Source organism: Prenolepis imparis, unplaced genomic scaffold, assembly GCF_030444845.1.
Source record: "Prenolepis imparis isolate NDT839.2.m4 unplaced genomic scaffold, iyPreImpa1.0 SCAF_9, whole genome shotgun sequence".
Taxonomy (NCBI): Eukaryota; Metazoa; Arthropoda; class Insecta; order Hymenoptera; family Formicidae; genus Prenolepis; species Prenolepis imparis.
In genome coordinates, this window is record NW_028141167.1 from 7,249,206 (window position 1) to 7,265,285 (window position 16,080).

Here is a 16,080-nt window from a genome sequence, read left to right on the forward strand (position 1 = left end):
CGATTTTTATCTAACACGGCCGTTATTGTCTCTTATGTATACTCGTTCTGATCAGAAAATTCTGCTGAATATATAGTCATATATTCTTCTCATATGACTTTCTGCCACGACAATCAAATCATTAAAAAGTTGTATTCAAAGTTTATAATTAAACATAAATTCTATCTTCATTTCATTTTGCTCCAATAAATGTATAACGGTAATATTGTGCTATATCGGTGAAATAATTTTCATGGAAAAAGTACAGTTTAATTTTTGTGATCTCGTATAAAACTCAATATGGGTTGCACGTTAAATAATCGTTTACGATTAATGTTACAGAACAGTCAAATTGGATCAATATGCTACATGATTAATTATTATCAAATATCGCCAAGAACAGTCTTATATTGATAATGATCAATCAATGCTGACAAAATAGTAGATCTATCACTGATATTTGTAAATGTAAAGCATTATTATATTTAAGTGCATTATAATTCAACTTTTGAATCTATCTTTAAGCTTTAAATAAAAGAATGATTTTATAAAAACATTAATTAATATTTCCAAAAATTATATTTTATTCAAAATAAAAAATAAATAAAAAATTAAATTATAGCAGAAACAATTTTAAAACTATATTATTTCAATATATTTTTTTAGACACGGAAAACTAATGCTACATCTCAGTTTGCTACAAATATTAAGTAGTTTAAATGTTAATAATGTGAACGTAAACTAAAATTATAGATATATAGAAAAATTATTTTAAATTTTATCTAGTTACCTGTACAATGTTTAATACATATCGTACTATATATATAGAAAAATATTACACCAAAGATATTCACTTTTTCCACTGTTATTAATCATTATCATTAAACTACAAAATTATTTATCAAAAAAATAAACTTTTATATTCTTATTATTTTCCATATAACATATGTTAAGAAATATATTTTTAATTTTGACATAAAATTAAAAAAAAATTAATTTACAATTTTCAAATATATAATTTTACCAAAACTTTATGTCAAGTTATTTGTTTGATCGAAAAATAGAAATAAAGAGAGAATAAACAATTCAGATGAACTAAACGAAAAAGCAGAAGTGATTTTCTTCGAGTTAAAACCGCCAAGATGTAAAGTACATTCTGTACGATCACTTCATGGTTAATCGTACGCACATGATCTGTCAGACTGACGGGATGAAAGGATGTTTGCGACGCGAGCTCAAGCGCATGTCCGGCGACCTTGCAATCAATGCCTTTGCGCTGGCCTTGCTTGTGCAGTCTTAAACGGAACCTGTCGGCGTGAACATGAGGAATGCACACGACAACCAGGCGACGTCGCCAAACGTTAATTTTCAGCGAGACATGAAATATGTTTTCAAGCCGAGCAGCTGGATTCTCGGCTCGATCGGCATCTGGCCAGTCACGCATCGCGGAATCGGACAACATGTATCCAAAATCGCACTCGTGTTATGTAATTTCGCGTTAAGCTTCGCGATAGTGCCGTGCATCCTACACATCATTTATGATGAAAAGGATCTTAACATAAGATTGAAGCTCTCCGGACTGTTGGGCTTCTGCCTCACCGCAATGATGAAGTACTGCGTTCTCGCGATACGTCGGCCCAAAATATTACGCTGTATCGAGCACGTGAAAAGTGACTGGTGGCAGGTCGGTGTTGTCAATACATAAAATGCGACAAAGAGTTAATGAATAGAATTTATCGCGAAGTGTGTGTTGAAAAGTGATGGCTAATTTTTTCTCTCGGAAATGTAAGAAAACGAGTTTATGCTATAAATCGTCTGAATCAATCTTGAAGTAATGCTATTTCTTGAGTATAATATATTTTAATCTCTATATAAACATCAATCTATTATCTCGTTGCAATATATCTATTTTATATCTTGCCAGTATCTCTACATTTAATTTGGCTAATGTTAATTGTAATTGTAAATTTTTTTCTTTCTTGTTAAAAATATTAAGGAAAATATGAAAAACATTTCAATATTTTAACACGAAGTTGTTATAGCAGCTAAATATATACATTCGCATTTTATGCAACGACAAGGTTTAAGCTTCAAAAGTTACATATTTTTCTATATTCATCAATCTGATGCATTAAAGCGAATCTCGTAATCTCGTTTTCAAATGTTCTTTAGTCATCTCGTAATTTGCAATAAATAGTGATTACTGTCATTAATTCTCCTGGCAAATAGGATTACTGGCAATACTGTGACAGGTCAAATTCAACTCTGATCGCAAATTGATGATGAAGTATGCTGCCACTGGTCGTAGGCTGTCTATAATCAGCACGACTTGCATGTACATCGCTGGCTTCATTTATCACACGATTCTGCCATTTTGCACCGTACACAAAGTCGGCAATGAAACTATCAGACCGCTCGTGTATCCAATTTATAGTGAATTTTATCAGACGCAGATCAGCCCGATATACGAAATAGTATATCTGGCTCATTGTGTTTGTGGATACACCATGTATACGGTCACGGCCGGATCGTGTGGATTAGCTGCGATATTCGCTACTCATGCATGTGGTCAGATTGATGTCATCGAGTCTCGACTTAAGGATCTTTCGCGCGGCAAAAACTTTGAACAATCATCAGACGTTAATCAACGAATCGCTACCATCGTGAATAGTCATGTTCGAATATTGAGGTAACATATTCCGTTCTATGAAATTAGCTTACTATTTTCAAAATTTTAATTTAATTGACAACATTCTAATATGTTTCAAAAAAAGTCTTGATAATTATAATAACATTCAAAATAATAAAAATAACTAAAATGAGATAATTTTTTAGTGTGTAAGGAAATTTTTTCATATTTTTCACACAAACGTACATATATATACAAATCATTTTTATTACTTATTGCAATGAATGCAAAAGGCGGACAAATGCAACAAGTGTATCTACGACCTCCAATGCATTCTAGGGGACGGTATATATGTTATGGATTATGCGCAGATTGTGAACATGCAAGATTACATGTCCTCACGCATTTACTTTCGCTGTATAATTTATCTTTGCACAAATAGAAATTAATAAAAAAAAAACTTCATAACTTTTATTAAACATTTATAACAAATTTAAATTATTGCAGAATTATTGCACAAAATTTAATCCTTAAAATTTTATTATATATAACTGTATAGTTATATACATATAGTTCTACGTTGAAATAGATAATATCTTATAAAATTCATGTGAAAGTAATAACAATTTATTTCAGATTCTGCTCTGCCGTGGAAGAAATCCTACAAGAAGTATGCTTACTGGAATTCGCCAGTTCTATATTCACAATGTGCTTGCCCGAATATTATTGCATAGTGGTGCGCCAATACATACATATATATTTTAAAGAAAAAAATTTTCTCTTAACGCGCACGAAAAATATCTTACTATATTTGCTACTTATAATTTAATATAGGATTGGCAAGATAGCGATACAGTTGGACTGACAACTTATTTTCTGCTCTTTGTTTCATTCTGCTTCAATATGTATATATTATGTTACATTGGCGAGCTACTTACAGAGAAGGTACATTTATCTTTTCAATTTTATATAACATTTAATTTTTCAATTTCCGTGTGAGCATGTAGCAAAAATGAAATGAAGATATATAGATATATTAATATATATTAAATATTTTTCCGCGGATGTGACGTTTGTTTCAGAGTACCCAAATTAGTACGACATGCTTCATGATCGACTGGTATCAACTGCCGGCAAATCCAGTTCGCAGTTTAGTATTGGTAATCGCTATGTCAAACCATCCCATAAAGATTAGTGCTGGCAGAATGATAGATTTATCGCTGGCGACTTTTGGAAATGTAAGAAATTGTATATATGAGATATTTATGCAAAATTAATTCCTGTCTCAATATAGTGTTGTAAATAAAATAAATCAATATAATTTATTACACCATAAACCAAAATAATTTAAACTGCTTTAAAGGGCCATCTACAATGGAGTGGTAAAGTAGTAAGTCGTAAGAAATTAACCAATCACAATTGATTATTTTTGAAATAATTGACTGTGGTTGGTCAATTTCTTACGACTTACGACTTTACGACTCTATTGTAGATGGCCCTTTACTTTTTTCGTGTATATTCTTTTAAGAAGAAACTGCAGTTAGTAAGTTATGATAAAAAATATGTTTATTAACTTATATTAGGTACTCAAAACAAGTTTGGCGTATCTAAGTTTCCTTCGAACGTTAGTAATGTGAATATTATTGAAATGCCGTGACCGTTATAAAAAATATATAATATATTGTCTCCTTTACAATGTAGAATCTTCATAGAGTATGTAAGCAAATGTGAGTATTTTAATAAAATAATAATCAATTTTTAACATTTTTATTTAAAAAATTCTTTTTTTTTAATTATTTTAAAATTATAATCATATATATTGTGTGAGTGTACAGTTTTATAGTAATATATAATTATTTAAAAAAAGTTTCCATTAAAGAATGGTACAACATTCATAATAATTTAACAATATTTTACACAGAGAGAATTTTCTCTTAGAATTTACCCTGAAAATCATGGTAATCGTGTGACAATATGGTATGGAAAGAATTTTATGAAAATTTTTCTGATTAATAATATTCATCACAATAAACATAATAATATCTACACGTTAAAATATAAAACATGTTTGAGTAATTTTACCATGCAGTTTAGTAAAATTAATCAAACATGTTTTATATTTTATTGTGATAGATATTATTATTTTTACTGTGATAAATATTAATCAGAGAAATTCTCATAAAATTCTTTCCATATCATATTTTCCCATGATTACCATGATTTTCAGGGTAAATTCTAAAAGAAAATTCTCTCCGTGTACTGTTGCTAATATTTCAGGAATTACGTAGTGAGAAGTGAGATAAATATATGTATATCAGCTGATTATTGTTGATTTTTATCAACTGCTGGTTAAATCGTTAAATTGTTGATGTCAGAGAGACACGCAGAAATGACACTGACAGTGCTTTCCATAAACATAAAATGTGATTAAAATGTGAATATTCTAAATAAAAACGTATAACTCGTGTAAATAAATAATCTTTGTGTGTGAGGGCTTGTATAAAAATGTGATTATAATGTCTCGAAGATTGTATTACAATTTGCCTTGTTTTTATTTTACCTAACCTATTTTTTACTTTATATTTATTTGATATTTATTTTGTTTATAATATAAAAATCTATAAATTTCTGTAACAAAAAAATTTCTATACAAAAAATATATGAATCTAAAATATGTGGAAATATAAACGTGGAAATATAAAAGTGGAATTATATAAATATGTGTATTATTATAATCTAACAAGAATAATAATTAAATATGATTTAACAATTCTGTATATAATTTTATATTTAAACAAAGTATTTTTTTCAAATAGTTATATTTTTGAAATTGTAAAAATGTGTAAAAGTGCTATAATTTCCTATTTTATTTTCTTTCAATATTTACTAGGTAAACTTTTCTATTGTATCAAGATATCATTAAGATAAATCAATGTGAAAATACATTTGATATTACAAAATGTCTGAAAAAAAGACTATTGGGAGTATTCCTGTGGAGAGTCTAAGTGGAGAAGCAGCTGCTATATGGTCTGGCTGGCGTATGCTGGGAGATAGAGAACTTGTGAGAGAAGCTTCCGCTAAGGGAACCCATGTAAAACTAGCATATAAATGCCTTGCATATAGAAGGCACTGTTCTGTAGAGCTAGCATGTATATATTTCAATGAAGAAGTAGAAAATTGGGTCAGTGAATTATTAAACAAAAAACAAGTTTACAGAGCTTCACATATTCTAAAAAATATGGTATGTATATCACACGTATTATATTAGTCTATCATATCTTTTTCTTATAATTAACATAAATTAATATAATATTAATAATATTTCTAAATAATAGAGTAGAAAACAATATATTTATAATAATTATTTTTGTATAGGGGAAGGACCCAGTGGAATATATTTTTGCTGTTTCTACAAAAAGCAAAGATTCAGCTTTAAGAAACTATTTATGTGAATACATGATAAATGTTAGTGGATTTAAGAATGAACATGTCATAGCATGGAACATAATTAAATCAGTTATACAGCATGAAGAAAAACACAAGTAAGTTTTTATAAAAAAATTATTTAAAAAATAATATCTACTAGACATGATAAGACAAAATAGAATTAATAAAATTTATTTTATTATTTCAGAATTCAAAATGGATTAAGTTCATCTATATGTATAGATGATATAATAAACCTACCAGAGAATATTAAAGAAGCCTTATGCACTGAATTATATTTCTCTTTGAATAACCCACAGATTTTGGAAAATGTGTCAAATATTACTTTGTGGGATTATTTATTATCTAACAATAAAATTAATGCAATAAGGCTATGGATTAACGCAAGATTCAATCCAGATATCTTGCAAAACTCAAATGAAATTGACCATCATTTAAAATCATTATTTATAAATTTAAATATTACATCAGATATGATTGAACATATAGATTCTTCCAATGCTAGTAGTCTTGTAAAAAGTTTAACTAAAGATTACTTATCCAGGTACTTAATAGTTGTGTGTGTGTTTAATGTGTATATATATTTATCCATAAAATTAATAATAATAATAGAGAAAAATATATAAATAAATTAATTTTTTTTAGATATGGTATATATATAAAAAAAGAAAAGAATGATTTAAAATTAATATTAAATCGTTCCTTTGGCTGTGGTACCACGTTGGAAGAACTTGATACAATATTATCTCTCTCGTCTTGCAATATTGATAAAACGGAATTTTTGCGAAACGTTGATCAACAATTGTGCCTTACACATTGCTCGCAAGAATGTCACACTGAAGAAGATAATTTAAAGCTTACACAATTATTTAACGTATTAACTGATATGTGTAACGCTAAAGACAATTACGAGGATGCATTAATACGTGGAATAATCGAGTCGATTAATTATATCTCTGACGATTTTAATGCCTATCTAAAAACAAATTATTTAGTAAGCTTGACATTAATATTTTTACAATTATACCAAATGAGAAGCGCCTTAGGTAATGAAGCAAGCACCTCAGAGAAGAATAAACTAATGAGAGATACATTTACAAATAAAATTCCTTTACAAATCGGTGAATATGTTATTTCCCAAGAAGTTCTTCAAGTTACGCTCGCACACATACCAAACATGCAATGTATCATCAAAGATCAAACTAAAAAAGATGATATTAGAGTGTATGAATTATTAGACGGTTATAAAAATTTAAATGCAAAACAGTTATTCAAGTGGCGCTTGAAAAATAAACCCATGCCTACTTTCACAAACGAAAATCTCATTAAAAAATATGGACATAAAGAAATACTGACATATCATTATTATCTGAAAGAAGGTAGGCCATTTATGGCTGCGTATAATTTAGAATACGCTCAAGCTAAATTACTCGGAAATGTTTCTTCTCAAAGGTTTGTATTTTCAATGAGAATATTTACTTCCATCATTACCATAGTATGAACAATTAATAATAATTAAAGTAATTTTAGAAAATGCAAAGCTGCCTTACACGCGCACATTCTCGCTTTGAGAAATCTAGATAAATCTGATATTGTATGCAGTTGTATTGTTTTTATGGAATTGCTGAAGATTGATTCAAGCAATTTACGATTACACGTTACTGTGGCAAATTATGTGCAGGGACAACTAAACATTTCTATAGGTAAAATATTTTATAATTTTAACTATATGGCGATTGCGATGCACACAATATTTTTAAATAAAAAACGTTATAAATGATGTTCTTTATTTTATAGGGAATTTATTGGAAAATGTAGTGTATAAGAATCAAACTGATCTGAAGTCTGTGATATCTTACTTAGAACAAAGCTTCCAAAAACATTTACTAGACCAAATTTTGACGCGCGATAATGAGCTGTTTGTTGAAGCATTAAAAACATGGGATATTATTGTCCGTTTTGCACAAGTTCACGACTGTGTGCTACCCGATATGTTACTGAAATATTTGGCAAATTATGATTTATGGTTCGAATTTGTTGCAGTCGGTCACATATTCGCTTATCCCACAAATCAGGTACGTTTTATAAGACATGCTAATTAAAATAAAATCTCAAATAAAATAAAATTTATTAATCTAATTGTCCGTGTGCTAGGTACTGGAAAATGCCAAATTATTTAATAATACGAGTGTACGGGAACATCTACTGATGTGTTTCAGCAATAGTAAACTTAACAAATCTGAACCGTGTAACGAACAGAAATCTCGTGATGCAAGGCAATCAAGACAGCGCAAAGTTGGAGTAAAAGAAAATGTAAGAATATTATTTGTTAATTCCAATTTCTTAGTATATAATCAATATCATTTTCCAGGAATCTCCAACATCCAGTTTATCTGTATCTGAAACTGGCACTAATGTAGCCGATATAGAACATACTTTCAATCTAATTTCCTCAGATAATAATTTGTGGTTAATTATATTAAATTGTCACCAAAGTCAAGACCCACCCAGAGCATTAATTAATGCAGCTCGTTCAAACTTCATGCCTATATTAGCTATTTTGGCCACATGTTACGAAGTATTAATTATTTCACATTTATTAATAATAATAAATTTTACTAATTTTTCTTTGAGATTAAAAATATCATGTTTATAGCCATCTTCAGTAGCAGCATATTGTTATTGTTGGATGGTAATATCAACAAGAAGAGAAGATATACTTTTTGATTACGCGGAATGTCTGGAGCAACAAATATGGCCTTCCGATAAAGTATCAGAATTATTAAATAAAATGGTTCAATGTGGTTATATTAATACAGTGACTCGAGCTTACAAAATTTTCATGCCTGTAAGTTCAATTAATGTAATACATAATAGTGGCCAAAAATTTCTTATTGTAATTAATACTATTATCTTTCAGGATAATATTTTAAATTTATTCTTTGAATTTCTGATGCAAACAATTAATTACAGCGAATTTAAGGATAGCCAACAACATTTAATGGAGTTTAAGTCACAATGTTCCTTGCTTAAATCAAATGTATGTATAGTTGTATAGAGTTATAACAATTGAAATAATTTACAAGCTGATTCACACAATATTTTTGTTTTTTAGAAAATCATGGACTGGGATAGCGCCCATTTCACGTACTTAAAGAATTTGTATTGGATTGCGGATGTTGCAACCCGATGCATTGTCATAGCACTTGGTTATGGCTTTCAAAGTACGCCGTTACGAATAAAGTTTCTCGAAGCGCTAACAAAATGTAACTTTTCTATAGATTTACCAGGTAAAACGTGCACAATTTTGTATTAATTAATCTGTTATCACATATAATTATTACATAAATATTTGCGATAACTTGTAAAATTTATTATATATGTTATATTGCAGTCGCAATACCGGATTTTCAACGCTTATTGGATATAATAAAAATTTTACAGAAAACCGATATAACATTAAATTTTAGAGCTGTTACTATGATCGACAGTGTACATAATTTTGACACAGAAATTCAAAGATGCATTAAGGACTTAACAGCAATCGAGAATTACAGCATTGCCATAGAATTAGCATGTCGCGCAGGATTAAATTCATATGAAATTATATTAGCACAAGTAATATTTTTCAAAGTTTTTTTAAAAAATCGAATAAGATAATATTGCACATCCTTTTTAAACATGAATCTGTGATATTATTTTCAGTATCGAAATATTTTTAAAAAATTTATAAATGCGGATGGCAAAATAAATTCCGCTTTCTGGACGCAATGTGCTCAAGATTTTAACAAATATAATGTTCCATCTCAAGTAGCAGTTGAATTCTTTGTCGAGCATGCCAAAGAAGTTATATCGCATAAAGAAAGGTGAATATTTATAACGGGATGCTAATTCTAATGCACAAATAATCAAATATTTTTTTCTCTAGATATGAAGTTTTAAAACTGGCTTATGAGACTTTGAAAAATACTGAAATTGAACAACAAACTATCGATACTTTGGAAATGGCAATGTGGAAATCATGTATTTTAGCTGGACCTGAAAATGTACAGTTTGAATGTAATGACTACACTTTTAAAAAGTTGAAAACAGAGTTACTATCTGGTTTGGATAGATTACAAGTCATTTGCTCCTTGTTGGATGAAAAAGAAAAAAATTCTGTAGAGATTTTAATAAATAAACTAATTGATCTGGGCAAACTGGATATTGCCTTACGAATAAACGTGATGTTTAATTATCATCATAAAGTAAGTAACATCTTTTTTTATTTTTGAGTATAGAATACTAAAGAAACATTTATTTTACAGGATCTGCAAATATTGATGCTGTGTTTAAGCTTAGCAGAAAACGAAATTTCACCAGCAAACTTAACTATGGAGCAAAAGAGTCTCTTGGAAGGAACAAATAAAAACAAACAACAAAAATCTAGCATTTTGCGTAATCGCACTCTACAAAGATTTTCTTCATCATCATCCCGTATGTCTCACTCTCACTATTATCTTTAATGCCGATAACAATTTCTATACTTTATCTGTCTAAAATATCTGTGTAAAAATATTTTTTTATTCTTGCATATAATTAAAATATCGGAGAATCGTGTTAACATATTTTATTTTTACAGTAAATACAATTTCGTCGGCTATAGAAACTAGGAATACAAGTGATGCAATAATTACTAACAGTCACCAACTCCAAATGGAATGTATTTCAGTCTTAGAAAAATTGTTAGAAACTCTTAAACACGGAAATGAGATATGCTTGAGAATTATTTCGTGTTATAAACTTGCTGCACGCTTAGGGAAAACATATCAATCCCTATTGCTGCTGAGCAATCCGATCAAGTTTTTGCAGGAAATCATGGAAAGTAATATTGAAAATAAATTTGAAACTGCTAACGAAATAATAACATCTTATAAAATTAAGACGGAAGATGTGGCAATATTTCTAACTGAAAACATTAAAATGCACATAAGTCGTGCTACAGAAGGTAATTAAGAAAGAATTATTTAAGAAAGAATTATTTTTTATTCAAAGAATATTTCAATATTAAAAATAATAATTATCAATTCCAAAAGATGGGCAAGAAGATCCTATTTTTATTTGGGGCTATTCTATGCATTCACACTTTCACTTAATAATGGAGCTTTGTAGCGATACTTCGTTATTAGGCTTAAAATTATTGAAGACAGCACAATCATTGCTAGGAAGATATTTTAGCACTCATGATGAAAAAAAGAATGGTAATTTATTAATTTTTTCTATTATTATATCATCTCATTTAAAATATAATATATATTAATTATATTTATATATTATATATATTTTATAATTACAGTTGCAGGATTAAAAACAATAGTAGAATTATTAATAAAATCGCACGATTGTTTCACGGCTTCCTGTAATATGGAAGGAATAGCTTCAGTATTACGAAAATGTCAGAACCTCGCAAATATGTTACAACTGTTAAAGCATTGGGCACTATTAGTATGTTAATTAATATTTTAGTATTTATAACATTATTTTCATGATAATATGATTAATCGCTTAATTAATATAATTATATTAGAATTTCGTAATTTAAATTCTTGTTGTTTATTATTAGGTACGTCTTATAACTGGCGTTGGACGATTTACCGAAATGAATTACATATTTCAAATTTTAAAAGAAAATGATCAATTTGAATCTTTGTTAGGACAGGGTTTGGATAAGGTATTTTTACGAATTTATATGCGATAAATTGCAAGTAAGCACATACTTCTGTTTTCATTCATAAAAAATATATATATTGTTAATCGAACAGGTACCGGGTCTAAAAATGGCACTGTTAGAATTCCTGAAGCGTCAATGTCCAGATGATAAAGAATTGTTTACTTTAGTGGCGCTCCATTTTCGTTTATATTACGAAATCGCACTCATGTGGGAAAATGAAGCAAAGCAAATAATTACAAACTTAATATCTGAGGTATCAAAAGAGTACGGAAGAGGCGTAACTGGTATTCCAGCAGAAATAAAATTTACTCGGGATAACAATATTCAAAAACAGTTACAACTGGTCGTAACTAATTTCACTCATGCCACTCAATATTATTTACAGGTAAAGAAAAAAAATATAAGTAAAATATATATAATTGTCGCATATATATTTTTCCAGAATAAGAAAATAATATATTTTATTTTTAGGATAAAAAATTAAATCTCGCTAATCAGTGTGCTAATCAAGCTCAACTTGTCGCTCTTCAAATCGGACTACTGCACACGTTACCACAAAATCAGCAAGCAGTATGCCTATTAAATCTGAAAAGTGACGAGTTGGATAAAATACTGTCTCAAGTCTTAAACTTTCCCCAAGCTCTTATTGTTACTCGCGCTTATAATTACCATACGGATTGGGCCAATCTTATTTATCATCATTGCATTCTCAAAGGTGAGACGAAATATCTCAAAGAATTTATGATGGTAAACAATTTGACGTCTACGATTGTACAAGATTGTGCGCGTAGGTAAGTTTAATCCGATTCATATATATATATATATATATATATATATATATATATATATATATATAATTTAGAAAATACGATTTCTATATGTACATAATTTTCTCAAAAATATTGTTATTATTTTTAGATACAGTTTGGAAAAGAGTATTAACCATTCCATGATAGATAATATGAAAACTTTAATCTCTGAATTATCAGACGTCGAATGTAAGTACAAGCTAGCTAGTCAGCTTGGCTTTAAGGATATTGTGGAGGAAATGCTCAATAATCCCTTAGTGGGTTCCTACCTGAAAGATACGATTTGGAAGAAAGGATATTCTTCTTCATACTAAAAAGAATTCGATATAATCATCACTCGATAAAAACATACCTAAACATTATCGCAAATTATTCAATAAATTGATTTTCTCTTGTTACGCGAGCAATATAAATTTGTACTTGTCAAAAAGTAAATAATATTGATATTATCTCACTTGTGTATTATATATGTATCCTGCTATTAGTTAATAAGTCTTATAACAATTTCGTCATCGTTAAATTCATGGGAAAAATTATAAAATTATATAATTTTTTACTAAAAAATAATATTGATTAAATCGTATTGCATATATGAAATCATACCATGTATTGATAACTTGCTACCATGCTTATAACGTGCTCTTACCATTACATCTACTGTGGACATGTTGGTTATTTTATCGATTTAGGAGATGAAGCAAGCGTAGATTCACATAAAATTCACAAGTGTCGCGCATCGGTAATATGGTTCGTTTCAACCATAGTTCTTTAGCTATCTTCTATTGTTAAAAGTTATTACTCCATACATTTTATCTATTATCTTTCGAAGGCAATTTATCTATTATCATTAATTTCATCTGCTTTTATCGAAATTACAATAAAATATAAAAATCTACTCAAACCATAGTGTTCTTAATAAAAGACGATTTAAAAGTATAATAATTATGTGTATGTATACGTATGTATATACATATTTTTTATTAATGTAAAAGACATTTTATAAAGAAATATTTTCTATCACATTGAATGTCTACAATAATGCGTTATTATTTTTAGATATGATTATGCATATTTTATCTACAAGCGATCATTATATATATTATATTATAAAATAAAATTTTTATATAATTTTTTTAATATATATATTGTAATCGCGCTTGTAGATAAAATATACATAATTATATCTAAAAATAATAATACATTATTACATTCAATATGACTGAAAATATTTCTTTATAAAATGTCTTTTACAATAATAAAAACTTTATTATACATATATGTATATATATACCTATACATATATTACAGAAATATAATTAAATAAGGAAAATAATTTATTGATTTTTTAAATAAGAAAAAGCTTATTATATACATATATGTATTGATTAAATATTCATCTTAAAGCCGAAATAGAAGAAGATGCGAAAAAAGATATGATTTGTCGAAAAACAATTCTATGCGATTATTTTAGTCAACGTAAAGAGGATGACTCGATTTAGCATTTTAAAACATGCTATTTTTTGTTAGCGAATCTAGATTTTGGCAAACTCATAGTGCGGTTCTAAGCTTTATTGCTAACGTTTAACATTTTAATGAATCAGTTATTTTTAGAGATAAAAACCATATGTTTGGGTAAACAGAAAAAGATGGTGTAAAATGAATCTTATGCGAAGCAGTTATTATGCAAAACTTGTACTTTTTTTATAAAGTACGTGTGCGTAAATTTTCTGTCCATATTTTGGTACACAAAAATTTTTTTTGAATAGAAAAACCAAGCAATTTTATTTCATCCCCCACTATCAAACAGAGTGCAATGCTTTTGAAGACAGAAGATGCGCATTCAAAAAGACGTTTTCTTCGATATAAAATTTACTTCTATTTGCTGTGTCGCGTAGAAAATATGACTGAATGCACACACATATGACAGAAAAATATCTAACAAATTCACCTATCAAGTATACGTTTTACTATAATATGGTTTCCCTCCTCTTCGGCTTGCGAATCGCAGAGTTTCAGTTAACATATAATTTAATATATACAGAATCATCTTTTCTATAATATTAAACATATATCAGACAGATTTCTCCTATGACTATAACGAAATGATCTTCCGGGACCTCTTCTTTTTCGTAAAGAAGAAACAAAGCCGCGAATCTCGTTAAACCAGAACTTCGTTCTTATATCACAAAGATAAATCGTTACGAATATCGCGCTTATGTCTTGTTAGAGATTCAACGCACGAACACAATCTACGACACACATATAAAATGCAAATGTTCTCCGCGGGAAAATTTGCATATAACGTCTAACATGAGCCACATCTTCCCGTTCACGCGCAGCTCACCACACGTATAATTTCGGTATTTATGGGATTAATGCCTCTCATGCGTACTCCTATGTATGCGATACCCGGGGAGGTAGGTTTTCGATAGATCGATTAGACCAGCTGGCGCGCGGGCACGCGCTCCTAAGCCGCTTATGTCGATGCCGGTCCCGAAAACTTTTGCGCTTTTTTGGAAATTCGTGCGCGGGTACCGTAATCCGACAGGCACTGGAATTAACGGTAATTTCGAGGGAATGGAGTGATAATTGATTTCGAGGGGACCGAAGACCAAGATGGACCGTCGCGTTGCGCGCACACGCGTGCGTTAAATGCACGCAACTGCGCCGTGTGTCTCTTTCACGCAAAATGCCTACGATGAGATTACGCTTCTCAATGTTCTTTTCATATTGTCCTTGTATACAATATAGAAAAGTAGGATAATATCGAATTAAATCGCGATATCTGCTTATTTTTGTAAAAGGTACTATGACAAATTAATAAACAATTTCTCACTCACCGGTGCGCGCAATAGCGGAGTTGTAGTACACAGCACGTTGATCTGAAAACAAAATATTCAAATTATGTATATATGTACATGTATGTGTGTGTATGTGTGTAGATGTGTATGTGTGTACAGAGTGTTTTGAAAGTCTGGAAATGGAATAACGAATAATGCAATTTAGAAAAAAATATTTTTATTTTGCATACCTCAAAGTTGTCCCGCTGTTGCCCGATGCCTCCCTGGGCCTCCTCCTCCTCTCTTGGTCCATGGTAGCACTCGCGAAAACACGAATAATTACGATCGCCCGACACTTTACACGGCACTCCCGACACGCGAAACTTTACGCGACACTCCCGACGCGACGCGTGAATCGCACGCGTATTTCGCGTACATTGCGCAATGAGGGAAAACGATGCGAAAACTATAATTGCACGAAGCAACGTCCATTTGACACTCGAGAATTTTGCAGTCAAACTCGCGTGCAGCTTATCAGCAATGTTACCTGTAACAAATAAAATACATATATGTATAGAGAAATATTTAAACAAATATTATAAATATTAATATTTTTTCACAGAAATCAGTTGATTAAAGCGTTAATTTGATAATTAATTTTTAAAATAATATGTTGTAAAAATTAAAATAATAATATGTTATAATATTTTTGACTATCAGCTGATT

At 29.4% G+C, this 16,080-nt stretch overlaps 2 protein-coding genes across 5 annotated transcripts in view; one reads left to right on the plus strand and one right to left on the minus strand.

Moving 5' to 3' along the window:
• The window catches only part of LOC145940582 (uncharacterized), a 65,752-nt gene extending 49,912 nt beyond the window's left edge, over window positions 1-15,840 (minus strand). Inside the window, exons 1-2 of the mRNA XM_083045909.1 lie at window positions 15,606-15,840; window positions 15,415-15,456 (exon numbers count right to left, since the gene is read on the minus strand). Coding sequence (XP_082902035.1) covers window positions 15,415-15,456; window positions 15,606-15,667 — 104 coding nt within the window. The 5' untranslated portion in view covers window positions 15,668-15,840. The remainder of the gene's footprint in view (window positions 1-15,414; window positions 15,457-15,605) is intronic.
• Window positions 3,829-12,993, plus strand: Spg11 (spatacsin). Of its 4 annotated transcripts, none has more exons than XM_083045879.1 (23): window positions 3,829-3,846; window positions 5,499-5,849; window positions 5,984-6,150; window positions 6,243-6,599; window positions 6,701-7,507; window positions 7,586-7,758; window positions 7,853-8,130; window positions 8,210-8,368; window positions 8,427-8,633; window positions 8,712-8,903; window positions 8,976-9,095; window positions 9,171-9,345; window positions 9,450-9,673; window positions 9,761-9,921; window positions 9,984-10,302; window positions 10,363-10,531; window positions 10,677-11,042; window positions 11,131-11,295; window positions 11,391-11,539; window positions 11,658-11,765; window positions 11,857-12,150; window positions 12,237-12,556; window positions 12,684-12,993. In XM_083045879.1, exons 2-23 carry the CDS (start codon window positions 5,568-5,570, stop codon window positions 12,886-12,888), a joined length of 5,397 nt encoding a protein of 1,798 aa, XP_082902005.1. In that variant the 5' UTR covers window positions 3,829-3,846; window positions 5,499-5,567; the 3' UTR covers window positions 12,889-12,993. The 4 variants fall into 4 exon arrangements, with proteins under 4 accessions (XP_082902005.1, XP_082902001.1, XP_082902003.1 ...); XM_083045875.1 differs by lacking the exon at window positions 3,829-3,846 and adding an exon at window positions 4,855-5,138; XM_083045877.1 differs by lacking the exon at window positions 3,829-3,846 and adding an exon at window positions 4,855-5,115.
• Window positions 15,841-16,080: the final 240 nt, after the last annotated feature.